The 22112-nt window shown below is 39.2% G+C and overlaps 1 protein-coding gene across 6 annotated transcripts in view; it reads right to left on the bottom strand.

The window, feature by feature from the left end:
* Positions 1 to 21098, bottom strand: part of PAN3 (poly(A) specific ribonuclease subunit PAN3) — a 137926-nt gene extending 116828 nt beyond the window's left edge. For 3 of the 6 annotated variants that reach the window (XR_004422803.1, XM_033103820.1, XM_033103823.1), the window contains exon 1: positions 17602 to 21097. Coding sequence is in view for 5 of the 6 variants with exons in the window: in XM_033103820.1 (XP_032959711.1) it covers positions 17602 to 18031 (430 nt within the window). In the remaining variant the exon portion in view is untranslated. Of the gene's footprint in view, positions 1 to 17601 lie in introns of all 6 variants that reach the window. The other 3 variants (XM_033103821.1, XM_033103822.1, XM_033103824.1) reach the window with 1 other exon arrangement.
* Between the last annotated feature and the right edge of the window lie 1014 nt (positions 21099 to 22112).

Raw genomic sequence — 22112 nt, 5'->3', positions numbered from 1 at the left:
CAGTTGAACATTAAGCTCAGAAATTTCTAAACAGCCAAGATAAAAAAGGAAAAACATAAGTTAAAATACACTCACCTAGTAATGTAACTGTTTAGAGCAAAAGCGCTTCTTAGTGTTACTCTCTCCAGAGAAATTATTACAAGGACTTGTATATATGGAGCATCTTCAACACAGTTGAAAGGAAGATTTCTAGAAACACTTTTTATATTCATTGTCAATAGAAGTAAAAAGCGTACTGACTATTACTCCCCGACTAACTGAGGTACCTCCACGAAGAGCGAGCAGCAGTGAGGTTCCAGTACTTGGCTGAGACGAGATCTGAAGCCCCGAAACCACTACATTACACGCCTCTCCGTCATTCCCAAACTCCAGACTCACAGTTACAACTGCCTATTATTGTTTCCAACTAGATGTCCGACAAGTACTTTCAAGGTAAAAGCTCATTTAACCATCGCTCCTCTCTCTCATCCATCCCCTCAAGTAGCTGCCTCGCCAAATCTCTCTCAAAAGTGCCCCTACAGTTCATTTCCACCCACCTAAATCAAGCCCTTGGCTTAAACTGTTTTAAGACTCCCTTAAACTGTTTTAAGACTACCTATTCCACGTGGTTTCCCTACCTCCACCCTTAGAAGCCAAAAGAAACTACTGTACTTATCTCCCTAAGACAGCTCTTACCATTCACTCAGCACGGCCGCGGCCGCACCACCTGCGGTACCAGCCGGTACCGCTCTCCGGAACGTGTAGTCTATTCTCTCGCACATCAGCTGACCAGAGAACATCATCAGGTCCGATGCTTTCTCTGAAAACCTCCTCATCTTTGTTCGCATCTGAGGATGCCCTTCTTTTCTACCAAGTATGTTTCATACATCTTTCAAAAAATAGTTCAAACATCACCTCTTCGAAAAAGCTTCCTAAATATCCCTGAACATAATTTGTTACACATTTTATAGCTACAGCATATCATACTATGCCAAAACTTATACACTTCAAAATTACTAGGCGTTTTACGGGCATTATCTCATGTTTTTACCCACTCAACTTGATGCTTTCATAAATGGCCAGAACCAAGAATGCTTGTACTGCCCCATACCTGGACGGTATCTGGCACACAAGTGTAAATAAATGTTTGATAATGAAGCTCTCTGGAAATGCCCAGAGGGCACACATACTATGTCATTTACTAAAACATATGTCACCTACATAAAATACCAGACCTCCAGAGAGGCAGCTGACATCGTGTTAAAAACCACAAGGGCTACCTGGCAACCTGGCCCTCAGAGAAGCCGGCGTACCTTGGCACCACGACAGCCACGCGATGCCCACAGCAAGACCAAAACCAATCCTGCAACAGCAATTTCAGACAGACCACGTGGCTTAACTAGCACCCGACTGAGATTCTAAGTGTTGCACAGTAGAGTACACGCAGGACTCTGATTCCACCTGAATTTTTTTTTAAGCTATGCATTGTTACTCAATCCCCACACTCAGAAAGAACTACAATGCAGCAAAACTGGGAAAGGCCTGCTTCTGAGGAGAGCTCTACTACTACAGGCCTTCCAAGATGACGTGGCTACAAAACAACCACATAAAGCGGGCTCACGGGTGAAGCGATTTAATACTTGGTACTGTCCATCTGATTACTTACTGAAAAATGTCTTCCAATAAAAGACGGTTTTAGTTTGGGCATCTGTGCCAAGATAACTGCTTTTTCTACATAATCAAAAGCTGCCAATAAATGTTTTGAAAAGTCTTCCCCTGTTCGTAATTGTTTTCTCAGTAAAGTAACTCGGAATTTCATAATGGAGAGAGAAAATTTGTTTCCAAAACCACCTTACTCCATGTGCAAAATATCTGTTGCAGATTACCCAAACCTATGGTTTACTGAGAAATGAAAAGGTGTAGAGTTGTTTTTGATAGCACTTGTCATCTTTTACCATACTTTAAAATTGGGGTTACGTTTGTAAATATTGTCCACCTAAACCAATTAAAATGTCAGGTCACAAAGGAAAAAAGCTTTCATTTATTTGGTTCACTAATATATCCCAAGAATCTAAAACAGTACCTGACACAGAGTAAGTGCTCAATAAATGTTTCTTAATTAAGAGAAGGACCGAATCTCTACTTTTAGCCCAAATAATATGCTAAACTGAAAGCGTGTCATAATCTAACTTTTTCTGACACATTATTTGGATACATTAAATCTTTTTATAATGTACATGAGAGGACCTTGCTAACCTGTTTTCTTTAAACACTACCTTGGTCATTTTCCCAAGCCTTGGGAGTAGAGAGAAGTCCCACCTTTGTCAAGAAGGCTCTTCCTTAGAGACAGCTGACAGGTTGCTAGAAAGTCTATGAACCATAAAAGTCACTCAGGGGATTTAAAAGACCCGTTCCATTTTGTCTTTCTTCACCCCTGATCTCATCCTTTCAATCAAGTATACAGTCAGATTTAGGAACAGCAATATTAAGAGACAGAGTAAGTTTAGTAACAATGAGCAAGAGACAGAAGTTAAACCAAATAACATATAAAGTCCTTTCCAGCTTTTCCAATTCTGTATTGCTCTACCTACTATTTATGAAAGTAGCCTAAGGTATCTACGTCAAGAATGTAGACAAACAATGAAAGCTTATGAGATAATTAACACTAGTCTTTTATTAAATATACAAATTATATTCCCCAGTGATTATGTATAAATATTAGCTTACTAAGTTGCAAAAGATGTGCTTTATACTATCTCTAGATAGCTGGGGAAAAAATCTTGCTGGAGCAGATTTGATATGGATGACTACTTCAAATATCTTATTTTCAGCTAACGGGGTATAAAATACATAGTTTTTTTACTGACATATAACTGACAAATGACATTGCATTAGTTTTAGGTGTACAACATAGTGATGTGATATATGTATATACTGCAAAATGATTACCACAATGAGTTTAGTTAACACCCATCACACACACGGTTATTATACAACATTTTCCTTATGATGAGAACTTTTAAGATCTACTCTCTCGCCAACTTTCAAACATACAATACAGTATTGTTAACTATAATCACCTTGCGGTACGTTATATCTCTAGGGTGTATTTATCTTATAACTGGAAGTTTGTACCTTTTGACCACCTCCACCCATTCCAGACACTCCCCACCCCACCTCTGAGAACCATCAATCTATTCAATATCTATGAGTTCAGGATTTTTTTTTAGAGTCCATATATAAGTGAGATCATATGGTATTTGTCTACAGTTTTCTTTAATACACCAAATTTGAATCAAATCGCTGAAGATTCTGTATGCTCCTTAACATATGTATCATATTTTATGTAAGTTGATGTACAAATACACATAATACATTAAAATAGAACAGGTTAGTGCCTTCATTTATAATAGTAAAAGACTACAAACACCTACAACATCCATTTAAAAGAATACAATCATACAATGGAATATTACGCAGCCATTAAAAAGAGTAGGGTAGATTTCTACGTGTGGGTGTGGAACAAACTACAAGATATACAATTCAGTGAGAAAATTCACAGTGCATCGGGATTCCTTGTGTATGCACATATGCATCTGTGTGTAAGTATGTACAAGAAACAGGGAAATATAAACATATGAATGATTGTAGAGGCAATAATAAACTGGAAAGAATGGGATCAGGGAACTAAGGAAGGAGGGAAACTACTTTTCACTGTGTACCCTCCTGTGCTATTTAAATTTTTAACCCGTGCATGTACATTTTTAATCACAGAAACAAGACATTGTTCCTATTTTCCTAAACCTACAACTTTTAATATTAAAAATATAATTAAAATCTAGCTTTAGAAAAATAGGAACACTATCCTTACTTTTTAAAGATAAAGCAAGAGAGATACCAAGAGATATCAAAAAAGGGAGAGCTTTTTTATGGAGGAGGCCTGTTACCTACGTGCCAATTAACACAGCAAAACAGTGAGTTCAGCACGGCCTTCCCTCTACTGAAGTTAAACTGCTGAGCAGTCAGTGTTTTTAAAAGCTGTTGAGAGGGAAAGGAGAGAAATTCTAAAGATTAAACATGATGTAATTTGTTTTCTAGAACACAAGCATTTAGAAAACACAGAAACATTTTAGAGTTGAAGTGATTTTGGACATCATGTACTCCGCACCCCATTCTCCTATTTTACAGATAAAGAAACATATTACGACATGGACTAAATGACTAGCCTAAGTTCACAAAGTTATTTTTTAAGAGAGCGCTAAAATCAAAATCTCCAATAGTAATTCCCGTAAAATTGAAAGGAGACACAAGTACTGTATGTATTGGTTTAACAACCATATGACAACAGTAGATAAAATAAATATTTTATCTTATAGTCTTTGACTCAAAAAAGTTTTGACTTATGAACGGGATATAATGTTAATGGAAAACAAATGTGAAAAACAAATGTAAAATATCCTACTACCAAACTCAAGCAGGTGTGCATGCACGCACACACTATGGACTCATGGGTTTCCCCCAAAAGGTCATATATTGAAGCCCTAACCCCCAACGAGACTCCATTTGGAGACACGGCCTGTAGGAGGAAATTACGCACACCAAAATCATTGATGATTAACCCCCCAGGCAATAAGATGAGGAGATACTGGTTTACTCTGACTTTATACACTGCTGTTCAAATTAGAAGTTTATGACTTCTAATTTAAAAACTAAATTAAATAAAAATCAACCCTAAAATGAATAAAAAAGAAATATCCAAATCTGTCAATAAATGTTCTTTAAAATACTATCACAAATTTTTAAAATATCACTTCTAGGTACTGTAAATATCCACAGCTTTGTACACAAAAGCAGATCTGCCTATATAAAAGCAAGCAAAAAAAATGTTGCTCCAAAATAAAGATGGATATAAATGTTCCAAAGGAGAGAAATTTTAAAAAATTCTTTAAATATTTTAAAAAGAGAGAAATTCAGCAATAAAAACAAAAGAACTCTTTATACACACCAAAAACCTGGCGGAATCTTGAGGGATTTATGCTGAGTGGGGGGAAAAAAGCTAAACCTGTTCAAATGAAATCAACATGATACATCATATGAACAATATGAAGGATAAAAATCATGATCAGCTCAACAGATAAACTAAAAGCATTTGAGAAAAACTCGCAATAAAGTGGGTATAGAGGGAACGTACCTCAACATAATAAAGGCCATATATGACAAACCCACAGCTAATCTCATACTCAATGGTGAAAAAGCTGTAAGTTTTTCTTCTAGGTCACAAACAAGACGAGGACACTCATTCTCACCACTTGTATTTAACACACAGACTGGAAATAATCGCGACAGCAATCAGACAAGAAAAAGAAGTAACAGGCATCCAAACTGGAAAGACTTAAAACTCCTTATTTACAGAGGACATGATACTATAAATGGGAAACCCTAAAGACTGCACCAAAAAAACTATTAGAATAAATGAATTCAATAAAGTCACAGGATACAAAATTAGTGTACAGAAAGTGGTTTTATTCTATACATTAACAACAAGTTATAAGAGAAATTAAGAAAACAATCCCATTTACAAATTAAGAAAACAATTCATTTACACCAAAAATAAAATAAATATCTAGAATAAATTTAACCAAGGTAATAAAAAGACCTGTACTCTGAATACCATAAAATACTGACGAAAGAAACTGAAGACAATACAAATAAATGGAAAGATATACCATGCTCATGGACTGGAAGAATCAATAGTGTTAAAATGTCCATTCTACCCAAAGCAATCTAGGTTCAATGTGATCTCCATCAAAACACCAATGGCATCTTCCATAAAACTAAACGATCATAAAATGTTCAGGGAATCACCTAAGACCCCAAAGAGCCAAAGCAATCATAAGAACAAGGAACAAACCTGGAGGTATCATGCTCCTTGATTTCAAACTATACTATAAGACTACCACAATCAAAAACAGTATGGTACTGGTATGAAAACAAGACATATAGATCAATGGAATAGAATAGAGTGCCCACAAATAAACCTACACGGACATGGTCAATTAGTCTGTGACAAAGTTGCCAAGGATATACAGTGGGGAAAAGACAGTCTATTTGATAAATAGTGTTAGGAAAACTGGACAGGTCCTTGCAAAAGAATGAGACTGGAACACTCTCTTACACCATGCACAAAAATCAACTCAAAATGGATTGAAGACTTGAATGTATGACTTGAAACCATAAAACTCCTAGGAGTAAACACAGGAACTAAGCTCTCTCACATCAGTGTTAGCAATATTTTTTGGCTCCATCTCCTCACGCAAGGGCAACAAGAGCAAAACTAAACAAACGGGATTACATCAAACTAAAAACCTTTGCACAGCAAAGGAAACCAACAAAATGAAAAGGCAACCTACTGAATAGAAGATATTTGCAAATCATACATCCCATAAGGGGCCAATATTCAAAATATATATACATATATAAAAAAAACTTACACAACTTAGTATCAAAAAAATGCAATTAAAAATGGGCAGAGGACTTGAACAGACATTTTTCCAAAGACACACACACATGGGCAACAGGCACATGAAAAGATGCTCAACATCACTCATCATCAGGGAAATGCAAGTCAAAACTACTACGTGGTATCACCTCAGACCTGTCAGACTGACTATTACCAAAACGACAAGAGATAACAAGTGTTGGCGAGGATGCGGAGAGAAGTGAACCCTCGTGTGCAGTTGGTGGGAATGTAAAATGGTGCAGCCACTATGAAAAAGAGCATGGAGGTTCTTCAAAAAATTAAAAGTAGAACTACCACACAACCAAGCAATTACACTTCTGGGTATTTATCCGAAAAAAACAAAAACACTAATTCAAAGAGACACATGCATCTGTATGTTCACTGCAGCATTATTCACAATAGCCAAGATACGAAAGCAACCTAAGTGTCCATCAAGAGATGAATGGATAAAGATGTGATATAGACATACAACAGAATATTACTCCGCCATAAGAATGAAATCTTGCCATTTGCGACAACCTAGATAAATATAGAAGTTATTATGCTATGTGTAGTCAGAGGAAGACAAATACCACATGATTCACTTATATGTGGAACCTGAAAAACAAAACAAATGAACAAAAACAGAACAGAAACAGGCTCATAGATACAGGAAACAAACTGGTGATTACCAAAGAGAGGGGAGGGGTTGGGGGACAGGCAAAATAGGTACAGAAGATTAAGAGATACAAACTTCCAGTTATAAAATATACAAGTCATGGGGATGTAATGTACAGCATAGGGAATATAGTCAATAATATTGTAGTAACTTTGTATAATGACATGGTAATAAAACTTATTGTGGGGATCATTATGTAATGTATATAAATATCAAATCACTATGATGTACACCTGAAACTAACAGGATACTGTATGTCAATTATACATCAATTAAAAAAGCTAATCCCAAAAGGTTACATGCTATGTAATTCCATTTATAGAACATTCTTGAAATGACAAAATTATAGAAATGGAGAGCAAATTACTCGTTGCCAGGGTTTGGGAGGTAATGCAAGTTACAAAAGGGCAACTTGAGAGTGACACAACCATTCTGTCTTCACTGTGTTGGCAGTACCCAAACATACACGATAAAATTTCAGAAAACCAAATGCACACACACAAGGGCAAACAAAACTAAAAAAATCTGAAGACGGGTGCATTCTATCGATCAATGCTGGCTGCGGTATGGTGCTACGATTACGAAAGGTGTTACCACTAGAGAAACTGGGTGATGGATGGGACAACAAGATCTCGCGATATAATTCCTTACACCTGTGTGTGACTGTACAATTATCTCAAAAGTGAGAGTTAATTTAAAAAGAGAAAAATTCTATAAAAGGGCAAAAATAGGAAGATGTTTTGTTTTGGCAATCATTTATCTCCTTACAGGGTCATTTCAAATGCATTTATTTCCCTGTAAAGAAGTGTTTTACTCTTTACTCTATCTAGGTAAGATTAACTGAATCTTACCTAGACTTGTATTAGGACATCCCTCCCTGAGTATTCTTCATAAACCTCTGGGCTTTCCTCATAAAACTTATCAAGACCTAATATTAACTTACACGTGGATTTCTATTCCTTACTAGAAGGCTAACTCCATCAGGGCAGAACTGTGTTTTGGTCAATGCTGTACTCCCATCACCCAGATCAAAACTTGTCACCTTGCACGCACAGTATTAACTGAGTGAAATGAATGCTCTTACAAAGTCCTTGTGTATTGTCCAATAAAAATGTTTAAACTTATACCCGCTACCCTAATGGCAAATTCCCAGTATTCACTTTCCTGTCAGCAAATACAAGTTTGTAGGAAGACAAGTGCAATCCTGGCTTAAACAAAAACATTTTGCCACACACATTACCCATTCCCAAGTCAGTATATTCAAGTTATCCACCCACTGCTCCCTCTCTTTCCTGAGACCACCACAGTCCGTTCAATAATCTGCAGCTATTTTACTGGTCTTCAAAGTATAGTCGTCCCTCAGGATCGCTGGGATTGGTTCCAGGAGCCCACAGAAACCAAAATCCTCAGGTACTCAAGTCTCAAATAAAACGGTGTAGGATTTACATCTGACCTACACGCACCCTCCCTATTGAGTCTCCTCTAGATGACTTACAATACCTACTACAATATCAGTGCTATGGAAACAGTTGTCAATACTCTATTGTTCGGGGAATCATGACCAAAAAAGCCTGTACATGCTCAGTACAGACACAACCATCACAGGCCTGACGGCACAGCACACGTCAGCCGACTGTATAATCTCAAAGATTGAGGGGAATGAAATGTACAGTCAATTACAGATTTATTATTAATAATACTCAATAACAGCAGCACCTAAGGCTGAAACTTCACTGTGCCAAGCGATGCACTGAGTGTCACATGCATTCCTACCACTCTCGGAAGTAGGTGTAGTATTACTTTCATTTTTAAAATGAGAAAAACTGAGGTTTAGGATTAAAAATTTGCCCAAGATCACAAAGCTAATAAGGAAGAGAGCCTGGATCCACCTTAGACATGTCTTACGCCAAATACTTCACTACTAACTCAACTAGAATTGAAAAATAAGTTCATTTTGATAAAATAAACAAATCTATTGGGTTTCAAATAAAACAATGCATGCAAAATACAAATACTAGTATAATAAATAGTTCAGCTGCTAAAAATTGAGCACCTTGAAGATTAAAAGTCTAGTTACTTGAAAATATTAGAATTACATCATTAAAATGTCAAGAATCAATAATTCAATGGAACCCAAATAAATCCACATTTAAGCCTTACAAGATCCCAAGTCCAAAAGAAATATGAAAAGTCAAAATTTTACAGTAAGTACTTTTAAAAATAACCTGTTATTTCCCAAACAACAATGTTCAAAGCCAGAACGTGTTACTATCACATCGCCCGGTCAACACAGAGCTGGATAAGAAAACGCAACACTCTGATACATAAAAAGTAAGCAACAAATGAGAGTACAGTTTCCTTACAAAACTGAAACATCACTGCAACTAACTATACCACGAAGAAAAAAATCTTTGTGCTTCAGTTTTCCAATACTTGCAGAATAAGGATACAATTTTGTCTTGGCATTTAAATCTAAAGTTTCAACAGGATCTGAAACACTGACAAAACAATTCTACAAATATGAAGTACTAAATAAAGCAAAGGTCAAAAACCCAAATGCCAGTGGTAGATGAGGGTAAAAGGGATCACCTATATGGTGATGGAAGGAGAACTGACTGGGTGGTGAACACACAATGTGATATAGAGATGCTGTATTACAGAATTGTACACCTGAAACCTATGTAACTTGACTAACAATTGTCACCCCCCAAAAAATGTAATAAAAACAAACGCATAGAGGAGACAGGCATATAAGTCCCCCATCAGGGAGTAAGGCGACACGGAGCCTTGCCCCATCAACAGGCCTAATTCCAATACAAGTAAGAGTAACCCTTCAAAGGAAGCCAGAAATCTTTTTCTGTATTAAATCTTCTCATTTTTTAATGTTGTCAACTAATTCAAGTACCATCCACACACATGCAAACTACAAACACAAAATTATACCATGAATTTTAGCTTCCAAAATGGTTAAAACTGTCAGACGGCTAATACCGACTGCTGGGGAGAATGTGGAGCAGCTGCGGTAGGACTCGCATACACTGCTCGACGTGGCACGGCAACTTCGGAAAACCGGGTGACAGCCTGTGCTGAAGATGAACATCTATGCGTAGTTAGTACACCCTAGGAGGACCCAGCAAGTCCACTCCGAGGGGATCCAACAGAAACGCAGAGACTTGTTCACCAAAATACATCTTCAAGAATGGTCAAAACAGCGCTCTCCTTTACAGATAAAAATTGGAAACATTCCATTGCCCACCAACGGTAAACTGAGAAAATAAAATGTGGTATATTCATACAGTGTAACACTATACAGGAATGAAACTAGAAGCTATTCCTATGTAACATGGATGAATCTCACAAATATGCTGAAAGAAGCCCCCAAAAAGAGGACATATTATATGATTCCATTCCCAGAAAGTTCAAAGAAAATACAAAAAAAGTGAAAAATGAATCTACAGGATTACAATGCAGTGTTAGAAATTAGCAGTTACCTTTGGGGAAGGACAGTGCCTGGGAGGGGGCAGGCACAGGGTTTCTGGGGGTACTGATTATGTCCTAGTCCTTGATCTGACTGCTGGTTATAAGCTATGAGTTCATCTTGTGAAAATGACAAAAACTTACAATTTGTACACTTACCCCACGATAAAATAAAAACTTTTAAACACACACACACACTCCCATACAAAATAATTCTGCAGACAGCACCAGCGTACCAGATCAGTTTATGACCTCACAGCTAAAGAAATACTGTACAATCTTACATGTAAAGAAAAGTGGAGAAAAAAAATAAAAGCAAAATAAAATTGTCTCAGTGAGCTTACATGATCAGGTCAGCAACTAACAAACTTAAACTTCTTCTAATAGCAATACTTCTTAGAATGTGCTATTTTAACCGCCTCATACACGTTTGTGTTTGTTTTTTGGTTTTTGAAAGGCAAATCTTAGTTTTTCTTCTCTGGATGTTTGTACCTCTCAGTCCCCTTCCCCCTTTCCAACTATCCCTCCCCACCCCATTTCTCTCTGGCAACCATCAGCCTGTTTCTGTTTGTAGGAGTCTGTTTTTGTTTTGTTTGTTCATTTGTTTTCTTTTTAGATTCCACATACAAGTGAAATCATAGGTATTTGAGTTTCTCTGACTTATTTCACTTAACACAATACCCTCTAGGTCCATCCATGTTGTCACAAATGGCATTTCATTCTTTCTTATGCTGAGTAATACTCCATTGCATGTATGTACCACTTCTTTATCCATTCATCTGAAGATAGGCACCCAGGTAGCCTCTGTGTCTTGGCTATCGTAAACAACACTGCAATGAACATAGGGATGCATTTTTTTTTCAAATTAGTGTTTTAGATTTCTTCAGATAAATACCCAGAAGTAAAATTGTTGGGTCATAAGGTAGTTCTATCTTAAAATTTTTAATGAAACTCCATAATGCTGTCCATAGTGGCTACACCATTTTACATTCCCACCAATAGTGTACAAGGGTTCCCTTTTCCCCACATCCTCGCCAACGCTTGTTTTTTGTCTTTCTGACAATAGCCATTCTGACAGGTATAAAGTGATATCTCACTGTGGCTTTTATTTGCATTTCCCTGACAATTAGTGATGCTGAGCATTCATATGTCTTTTCACCATCTGTACATCTTCTTTGAAGAAATGTCTATTCATGTCTTCTGCCCATTTTTTAAATTGGATTGATTTATTTGATGTTGAGTTGTATGAGCTCTATATATACCAAAGGTGCCAAAAAATGTACACATTTTAAGAGATGTTATCTATGCATTACTTTTTGAAGTTGAATTGAATTACAGTAGCAATGTGTAGTATGATGTGTAGTATGATGGTTGCTCAAAAGATGGGGTTAATCAAATGAATTACCTCATTGTATTACAATTTTAACAGTTTCTTCCTTTCTTAAAATATGGATACATTTTTTGGCATCCTCTGTATATTAGATATTAATCCCTTACTGGATATATCATTTGTGAATATCTTCTCTCCATTTAGTTTTATTGATGGTTTTTTCCACTGTGCATAAACTTTTTAATGTGGTCCCATTTGTTTAGTTTTGCTTTTGTTTCCCTTGCTCGAGGAAACTTATCCAGAAAGATGGTACTAAGACCGATGTCATGGAGTTTACTACCTACATTTTCTTCTAAGAGTTTTACAGTTTGAGGTCTTACATTTAAGTCTTTAATCCATTTCAATTTATTTTTGTATATGGCGGTCCACTTTCATTTTTTTTTTATTCATCTGTCCAGTCTTCCCCACAACACTTACTGAAGAGACCATGATTTCTCCATGTTATATTCTTGCTTCCTGGGTTATAGATTAATTGACCATATAAGCAAGGGTTTATTTCTGGGCTATTAGGTTCCATTGATCTATCTGTTTTTGTGTCAGTACCATGCTGTTTTGATTATTTTAGCTTTGTAATACAGTTTGAAGTCAGGGTGTATCTGATGTGAGTATTGCTACCCCGGCTTGTTTTTTCATTTCTATTTGCATGGAAATATCTTTTTCCATCCCTTCACTTTCCATCTTTCGACCTGAAACAAGACTCTTGTAGGAGGCATGTAGATGGGTTTGTTTTCCTTTCTCCATTCAGTCACCGTCTTCTGATTGGAGCATTTAGTCCATTTACATTTAATTATTGATATGTATATGTTGCCATTTTGTTCATTGTTCGTTGTTTTTGTAGTTCTGTTCCTTTCTTCTTTCCTTTTGGTTTGCGTGTTTTCTTTAGCGTTTTGTTTGTGTTCCTTTCTATTTGTGAGTGTATACTTGTGTGTTGCATGTTTTTTGTAGGTTTTGTTTTGTATTACCATGAGGTTCATATATATCCATCTATCCATAGCAATCTATTTTAAGCTGATAGACATTTAAATTCAAACACATTTCAAAGCACCATGTTTTTACTTACCCCTCCACATTTTGTCTTTAATGTCATATTTTAGACCTTTTTGTTTTGTGTACCCCCTATTTATTGTAGTTTAACCTTAATACTAGTTGTTTAAATGGCCAATTCACTATGTTAATTCAATATTTGCCTTTACCTGTGAGATTTATTTCCTTTCATGTATTTTCTTATTTCTGGTTATGGACTTTTCTGCTTAAAGAAGACCCTTTAACATTTCTTCTAAAGCCAGTTTAGTGGTGATGAACTCCCTTAATTTTTACTTATCTGGGAAATTCTCCTTGAATTCTGAATGGTAACCTTACAGGGTAGAGTACAAGGTGTGACAATTAATTTCAAGAACTTGTTGCACCAACGTTGCTAATCTTTTTTGATATCAGAGGGATTATTCATTATGAATTGTACCAACTGCACAAACAGTTAACCAAGTTTGCTATTTGGAAGTGCAAAAAAGGCTGTGTGGAAAAGTTACACGACCTGAACTTTTCACCAACAATTCATGACTCTTGTATCACGATAATGCACCAGCTCACATGACATTGTCTGTGAGGGAGTTTGTAGCCAGTAAACAAATCACTGTATTGGAACATCCTCCCTACTCACCTGATCTGGCCCCCAATGACTTCTTTCTTTACCTGAAGATAAAGGGAATATTTAAAGGAAGACATTTTGATGACATTCAGGACATCAAGGGTAATACAACGACAGCTCTGATGGCCATTGGCCATTCCAGAAAAACAGTTCCAAAATTACTTTGAAGGGTGGACTTGGCTCTGGCATTGGTGCATAGCTTCCCAAGGGGAGTACTTCCCAAGGGGAGTACTTCAAAGGTGACCACAGTGATATTCAGCAATGAGGTATGGAGCACTTTTTCTAGGAGGAGTTTGAGAGAGCTGAATTGCCCGACCTCGTATTCTAGGTTACAGGTTTCTTTCTTTCAGCACTTTAAATATTTCCTGCCACTCCCTTCTGGCCTGTAATGTGTCTGCTGAGAAATCAGCCTTATTAGCTTTATTGAGGTGGGACGGGACGGGGTCCCGCTTGTATGTGATTTGTTTTCCTCTTGCTGCCTTAAGATTACCTCTTTATCCTTAACTTTTGCCATTTTAATTACAGTATGTCTTGGTGTGGGCCTCTTTGTGTTCATCTTGTTTGGAACTCGCTGTGCTTCCTGGAACTGGATGTCTGTTCCTTCCCCCATTAGAGAAGTTTTCAGCCATTATTTCTTCAAACATACTTTCTCCCCCTTTTTCTCTCTTTTCCCGGGATCTCTATAATGAGAATGTTAGTGCACTTGATATTGTCCCAGAGGTTTCTTCACTATCCTGATTTTAAAAAATTGTTTGTTGTTGATCTGATTGGATGATTTCCACTATTCTATCTTCCAGGTGGCTCCAATCAGCTGTTGATTACTTCTAGTGTATTTTTAATTTCAGTTATTGTATTCTTCAGCTCTGACTGGTTATTATATTTTTTAACTCTTTGTTGAAGTTCTCTCTGAGTTCCTCTACCCTACACTCAAGTTTGGTGAGCATACTTATGACTATTTATTTGAATTCTTTATCAGGCAAATTACTCATCTCCATTTCATTAGGGTTTTTTCCTAAGGTTTTTCCTTCATTTGGAATATATTTCTGTCTTCTCATTTTGTTTGACTTCCTGTGTTTGCTCCTATGAATTAGATGAAATCCCTAACTCTCCCAATATTGAAAAAGTTGGTCCTGTATAGAAGAGGCCTCTGTATAGACTGTGTGCCAGGTGGTTTTGGCAGGCCGGTTGGAGTGGGGGAGGGCACATTTAGCACCTGGGGTGCTGCCTGGCCAGAAAAAGCAGGCTCAGGGCGGGGCAGCCTTGTGTGCGTGCATATGTGGTAGCCCCCTGTTCTAGCTGTCTGTGGCCAGAATGGGGTCAGGGCAGGCCAGGGTCCCCACACTTCAGCACCCTGCTGAATCTGCGTGGGCAGCCTGGTGCACAGGACTGCAGTGTCCTATTTAATCCACTGAATGGGGGATGAGGGGGAGGGAGGGAGACACACTCTACCTTGCCCTGTTGTTCCCAGTGGAGCTACCTCCAAGAAGGGTGTCTGGGAATGCACTACTGCTGCCTTGCAGGTTGGCCACAGCACCTGGATACAACGCCCGCTTGCACTATCCAGGTGGAGGGAGAATGTAACCAATGGTGCTCACCGGCTTCTCCACTCCTGGAGAATTCCCTCAGATCCTGGAGAGTTCTTCAAGTTCCCCAATCTCCTCCATGCGATCTCTTGATCTCAGATATTCTCTCTCTCTCTCTCTCTCTCTCTCTCTCTCTCTCTCTCTCTCCTCTCTCCTCTCTCTCTCTCTCTCTCTCTCTCTCGTTTATAATGCAGAAGCTGTTCAACTGGCCCTCAGTTATCCCTTAGGAGGAACTGCTCTATATAATAGATATATATTCCGTGTGTTCATGGGTAGTTCAGCATCCTCCTAAGCTGCCATCTTGGACGTACTTCCTATTGCCTCATACACTTATTTAACAAATCAAGCCTGTCTCAAAAGATACAGTTTAAGAATACAAAAGATACAGTTTAAGAATACATTAAAGATAGAAAGTAGACTAAAAATTAGTCAAGAGTAAAAATTCAAAGTAGCCATTAAATCACCAACACAGTCCTCTTCTGTGTTGATTCCTAAGCAGCTTTACTTGCCACTCACGGATATGAAGCAATTTTATCTCACCCATAAGGAGTCACAATCTAGGTACTACTGAGAGTTACCTATAGCAGAAAACAGGAGACTTAGGCTTCCTTCCAGGAGACCAGTCAAGTTAAAGCAAGCCCTAACGAATCCACATACATAAGTCAGCTATTTAATCAAATAATTGTTACATGACTAAATATTAATTTTAAAATGCCTTCCTTGCATTAACTGCTTGTCCTCTCAAGACCCTATATTCCAATTACTTTCCTTTTCTGAGTTATGAAATGATTCCCCATCTTTGAGCCACTGTCAGTATTTTTCCTCCATCTCCCATCTTCACCTGTCTTTCATGTCCCAAATCTACTACTCTGTGTATCAGAAAATCCTAGAAAGATAACATATTAAATCAAAATACCAGCATTTTTGAAAGTGCCTCTTTCTGTAAATAACAAAACTACTGTTCAGTTTCATTGCTTACGACTGAAACATCATTCTTAATTTGAGTCACAACTCTCACATCCAGCAAGTTTATCCTGAAAATGCAAAGGTGCTTCTCAAAGGTGATAAAAGTCCACAAATAATGTAACCATTTCTTACAAAACAGTCTGTTACAAATTAACCTTAGCATATCAACCTCACCAATATATATGCATTAAAGTCAAGCCCATCCCAGAAAAAGAAACACAATCTTTAAAAAAACGCACACACACTAATCTCTGGGAAGAACTTAATGATCTCCATAGAGCAAGTTAACTGCTACAACTTCAAATTCATTTGTAGTTTAAAAGAAAAAAGACAGTAATGTTCTGACGTCCAAGTTGCCTATCAAATTATTTTATGATCCAAAAACTTTAGAATTTTCCAAAAAGTAGGACTTTCCCATTTGGTTTAGAAATGCTCAATATATTCAGAAATAAAAAAAGTAAACCTGCTCTACTTCTTCCTTAAGGGCAACATTCAGTAAAACAGATTACACTTAAACACTTATTATAATTGTGAACTCCACTCACAAACAACTAAAGAGCGGCAAATGAATAAATAACAAATAATTGTAAAAAATACTAACAGACCTAAGACTTCTAAACTCAAGTGCTCAGTCGCACACAAACGTTCGCTGCACATAACTTCGTGCTAAGAGTGTGCGGGATATAAAGTTGTGTAAGATATGATCCCTACTGACACCCAGCAATCTTAGTCCAGCTTTGAAGAACACTGTTAAAATGAAAGTCTTGTGCAATTCCTACTCAACTAAACGTGAACACTATAAAAGCTGCTGTCCGTTCACTCCGAATCCTTCGAAAGCATTTCTTGCCTGGAAAATCTTTCTTCCATACGCTTTAGACAAACTTTTTCCGTTCTTTCAACCTACTCCAGGAAGCCTTAAGCCCGCCCCTCACCTCCCGCCCCCTACCCACACACACCCACTAGGGAACCTCAACACTCGGCAGACACCACTCCACACGGGCACGCAAAACACATGTGCCTGCAAACCCAGCCCCTTTCCACACCCCCCGGAAACGACACCCCCTTTCTCACACACCGCACGCCACAACCCATCCCCCTTCCTCCCCGCCCCCCACTCCCATCACCCCAGTCCACCCACCCACGTTCCCGGGAACCCAGCCTCCCCTCATTCCCGGCTCACCCAAGGCTGTGGGGAGGGAAAGCAGGAAGAAGCAAGGCGGACTCAGGCCCGGTCTAGGCCTCTCAGACCGCCTCGGAAGGCAGGGGGGAACCCGCGAGCCAGGCTCGGCGGCAGGGCCTCATCCGGCCCCCCTTCGGCCCCAGGCCTTCCGTCCGCCGCCGCCCCAAGGCCGAGGCCGCCCTCCCAGTCCGAGCCACACTCACTTGCCAGCCGCGGTCCATCGAGTATCCCGCTGCTGCCCGCTCCGCCGGCTGCGGCTCCAGCCCCCGGACCTCCCAGGTCCGTCTTCTTGGGCCCCGGGGGCGGCCCGGCTCCCCCGCCCGGGACCGCTCCGGGGGGAAAGCCGGCCACCGGCGCGCCCGCCAGGGCCAGGGGGACGCTGTTGCTATGGAGGCCGAGGCCCGGGGCAGCTCCAGCGGCCGGGTCCTCATGCAGGAACTGACACTCCTCCCCGTAGAAGCAAGTCTTATCCTTAGCGTAGTAGCGGCAGTACTTCAGCTTCACTCCCGCCGCCGCCCCGCCGGGGACACCCCCGACCCCCGGCGGGGCCACCACCGCCACTGCCGCCGCCAGCGAGGAGGAGGAAGAGGAGGCGGCGGCCGAGGGGGGCGGGAGGCCGCCGCCACTGTTCATGGCAACGCCGCAGCCTCGTCTTCCGCTGCCGCCCGAGGAGCCGCCGCCACCATAGACCAGGGAGGGAAAGAGGACGCTGCCGGTGCCGGATAAAAGCCTGGGCGGGTGGGTCTGTCCCGCTGCGGGAGCCGGAGCCGCCCGGGGAGAGGGGGGAGGGGAGAGGGGAGGGAGGAGGGGGTAAAAAGGAGGGGAGGGGAGGGGGAGAGTTGGGATTCTCTCTCACTCACTCTCGTTCTCTTTTCTTAAAGGGGCCGCGCGGGACGACGGGGTGGGCGCCCGGGCCCAGACGGGGACTTCGAGGGCGCAGGCTAGGGGAGGGAGAGCGGCGGCCGCGAACGGGTGGGGAGGGCGGAGGGGCCGGTTTATTTTTAAATTCTGCCTCCACTCGCTCTCTCGCGCTCTGGTTCCTCCGAGTTGTTTATTCCATTTTCCTCTTCCTGAGACGACCGTCGCCGCTGCGCATGCGCGCCGAGGCGCGGGGGCTTGTGGGTAGCGGGAACGCGAGGGGATGCCTTGCCTGGCGTCCGGCCCCCGGGGCACCCGCGAGCCGGCGGCGGTAGGACCGGAGGTCGGTGGTGGCGTTCCCAGAGGCTGATTCGGGTGGTGACGTTCTCACCAGACGACTACTTTCCTTTTTTGTGTATACTTTTATAAAGCCAGGTGCCAATTTTTGATGGAAAGGACAAAATTAACAGAATTCAAACGGTCAATTTGAGGCGCCGCACCTGGGAACGGAACCCAAGCCCGTGCTCTATTTGAAGAATAGTTTCATCCTGCTTGCCACACTTCCTTTCCCGCTTTTTTCACCATCCAGGTTTTTTTCCTATCTTTTGAAGATGATGAGAACTACAAGATTGATTATTACTTTGACTTCTGGACGTTTTATCAAAAAATTGAACGAAAAAAGGTTGATATACACAAACCTTTTGCTCAGTGCAGCGCCTGTTTTCTCTGTTACTGAAAGCCTTCAGTAAAATATGGAAAATAAGATGCCACCTGCTGACAACACTGCTTAGGCAGCACGGGAAGGTTTTATGCATAAATGTGCTAGGTTGCTTTTCTCCAATCAGCCTGTCTTCATTTGAAATTCATTTCTAAAAGATAATTTTTCCCAAAGCGATCTCTGATGTGCTCTGCTATATTAAAAAAAAAAAATTCAGGAATTTTCAAGAATTGCTATGAAGGGAAAATAATTTTAACGTTTTAGTTTGTATCCTTCTAAAAGATTTTCTCAAAGGCTGTATTTTATTTGTTAAGGGGGGATGTTTGTTGGCAGTGTTTTCAAACAGGTTACAGAAGAACAGACGTAAGCAAGTGTGCCATACTGCAAAAAAGAGAAAAACTGGATTCCATAGACCACAAAGTGGTAAGCCTGGTGATATTCCTTAGTTAAATTAGAAAATAATAACATTGTGTTATGTCTTTGTTTAAAAACATTTTCCCATATTTACTTATTCAACAAATATTTATTAATGCCCATTACGTGTACCAGGAACTATACTGGGTGTTGGGGATGCAATAGTATACAAGATGCAGTCTTGTCTGAGTTCAAACGGCTTATTTATCCTAGGTCAAGAAAGCAGAAAGTAAACCAGTGATTATAAACCAATGTCTTAACTGCTAACCTATCACATTGACTATTCGAAGATCTTACAGATGTTATACTTGGTGGATAAAGTTGGTACCTTAATAGCAGGAGTTGAGAATTTCCACTTTTAATTCAGACAGCTCTGAGTTTGTAACCCAGTACCTGTACTTGATAGCTGTGTTACTCTGGGTAAGTTGCTTCACTTCTCTGTGCCTTATATGTGAAACAGATAACAATAGTACTTATTTCATAAAGTATAAACTAATAAAGTGTCCCATGTTTAGTAAGAATTCCAATAGGTTGTAGCTATTGACATTGCTAGTATCACTGCTAGGAGTAGTCGACATATAAGAGTGCAAGAAAGAGCATTCTGGGACTAAACAAACAGCTTGTACAAAAGGCCCTGAGGTGAAAGAGAGATTAGATTGTTAGCATAGTGATAGTGCAGAATTGAGCAGGGACTGTATCACAAAATTCTTTATAATGCATGTGAAAGGGTTGGACTTTCTCTTGAGTGCAGTAGAAAGTTATTACAGGGTTTTTAAAAAGTCAAGAAAATGAAGATGGGTTATCACCATTTTGTAAGTGAACAAACCGAGTAAGGCCTGGAATTACACAAAATTACCAGTTTGTAAATTGCAATGCCAGGAAGGACTTACTTAAACTCATGACTTCCAGTTACAAAACATGCTCTTTCCATTACACGTTTTGCCATTTCTGAATGAACATACATGTCTATTGATGGCTTGGAAAGCGGTGTGTATGGTGAGACAACAGAGATTCATTAAGTTTGTGCCAAATTAAGCATATCATTCAAACCTTTATTGGGAATCTACTATGTACTATTTACCAAGCAAGTTTTGTGCTAGACTCTGATATACAAGAATGTGTAAGATATAGCCTGTGTCCTCAAGAGTTACTGAGAACGATGAGGAAAATGCCAAAGATAAATCATCCCTCAGTACTACATTTAAGAAACTTTTCTATTAAATCCTTGTGAACAAGATGGAGAAAAGTAGGCTAAGATACTAGAGTTAGGTGACTTCGGTACTCTTTGATTAGTCATAATCAGAATATTAATAAAGCTGGCTTTGGAGCTCCAAGAAAAATATCCAAAGAGTATTGATAAATTGATACATGTCAACATGATCTGTACGGCTGTCTTTTGGACTCTGTCTTTAGCCTATTTTTATGGGGGGAAAAATGGTATCTACTGCCTAGATGAAGAAATGTATAGCATATTTAGCAGTGCTGCAGTATATTGCAAAGCCAATAGGGATAGATAGTTCAATAAACGACAGATTAGGATTTGTAAATCTCCATCAACTGGAAAAATTGACCAATGCTAACAAAAATGAAAACTGAATTAGATTGGGGGAAACAGCAAACAGGCACTTTAATACATTGTTCAAACAAGTTAGCAGTGTTTTTCCAAAAACTTTTAAAATGTGCATTGTCTTTGAACTGTTATTATTCTATTTGGCAAATAAATCCCAAGAAAATAACTATAAATAAGTTTTATGCTCCATGTGCTCATTGCAGTATTACATATGAAAGCCAAAAACAGAAAAAGTTGCACAAACCACCAAAATCCTAAAAGCAAGGGGAATGGTTAAATAGTAGACTGCCCAGTTGGGATATTATGCAGCTATTAAAAATGATAACTAAGAAAATGCAACAGTGCTTATGATACAAGTAAATATTTAACATTATACAAAATTATATATGCTGTATTATTGTAATGATGTAACAATAAAAAAAACCTAATAGAAGTAAAGATTAGAGTAACTGTCTCAAAACATTAACGTTGGTTTTGCTAAGGTGGTAAGATGATAAAGTTGGTTTTTCCTATGTTTTTCCTCTACTTTCCAAATTTGTATCATGAACATATATTATTTCTTTAGTAGGAAGTAAGCATTAAAATTTCCTGTAACTCAGTCTTAACCTTTTAATTCTGAGGAATGAGTGCGTGGATGTTTGTTGAATTGTTCTCTGTATTTTTGGTTTGGTTTTCAAATAAATTAATTTTATGAAGACTAGCTGGACACTTGGCCATTTCTTCTCATTTTTCACTAGTATGGTATTCTCTCAAGGTATGTTTCATGGAAGACTGGTTCAACAGTATATTAATTCATAGTACACAAAGAAAAAGATTCTATTGTCGAGAGAGGTTGGGAAACACTGAATTAAACAATTTTATTTACTTCACTTATTTTTCAGAGCCTTCAATGGTCATATGTGTAATTCCCTAAAAGCAGGATCTAATATGCGGAATTTCAAAAATGTTTTACACAGAACACGTTTCCCTCTAGTTCCCTGGTGGAGTTAGTATTCCTTGAACACGCGTAGAGACAACACTGTCCTAGTCATACGCTTCTCATTTCCTTCTATCACCCATCTTTAAAACTTGTCCACATTCTTGACTCCCCCCTCCCAACCCTTCTACCTTGCTTTCTACTTCATACGTCCATAGAAAGAAAGCACTGTCCTAAC

This window comes from Rhinolophus ferrumequinum, chromosome 4 (genome assembly GCF_004115265.2).
Source record: "Rhinolophus ferrumequinum isolate MPI-CBG mRhiFer1 chromosome 4, mRhiFer1_v1.p, whole genome shotgun sequence".
Taxonomy (NCBI): domain Eukaryota; kingdom Metazoa; phylum Chordata; class Mammalia; order Chiroptera; family Rhinolophidae; genus Rhinolophus; species Rhinolophus ferrumequinum.
The sequence above is the reverse complement of the archived record's forward strand: the minus strand, read 5'-3'. Positions and strand labels throughout refer to the sequence as shown.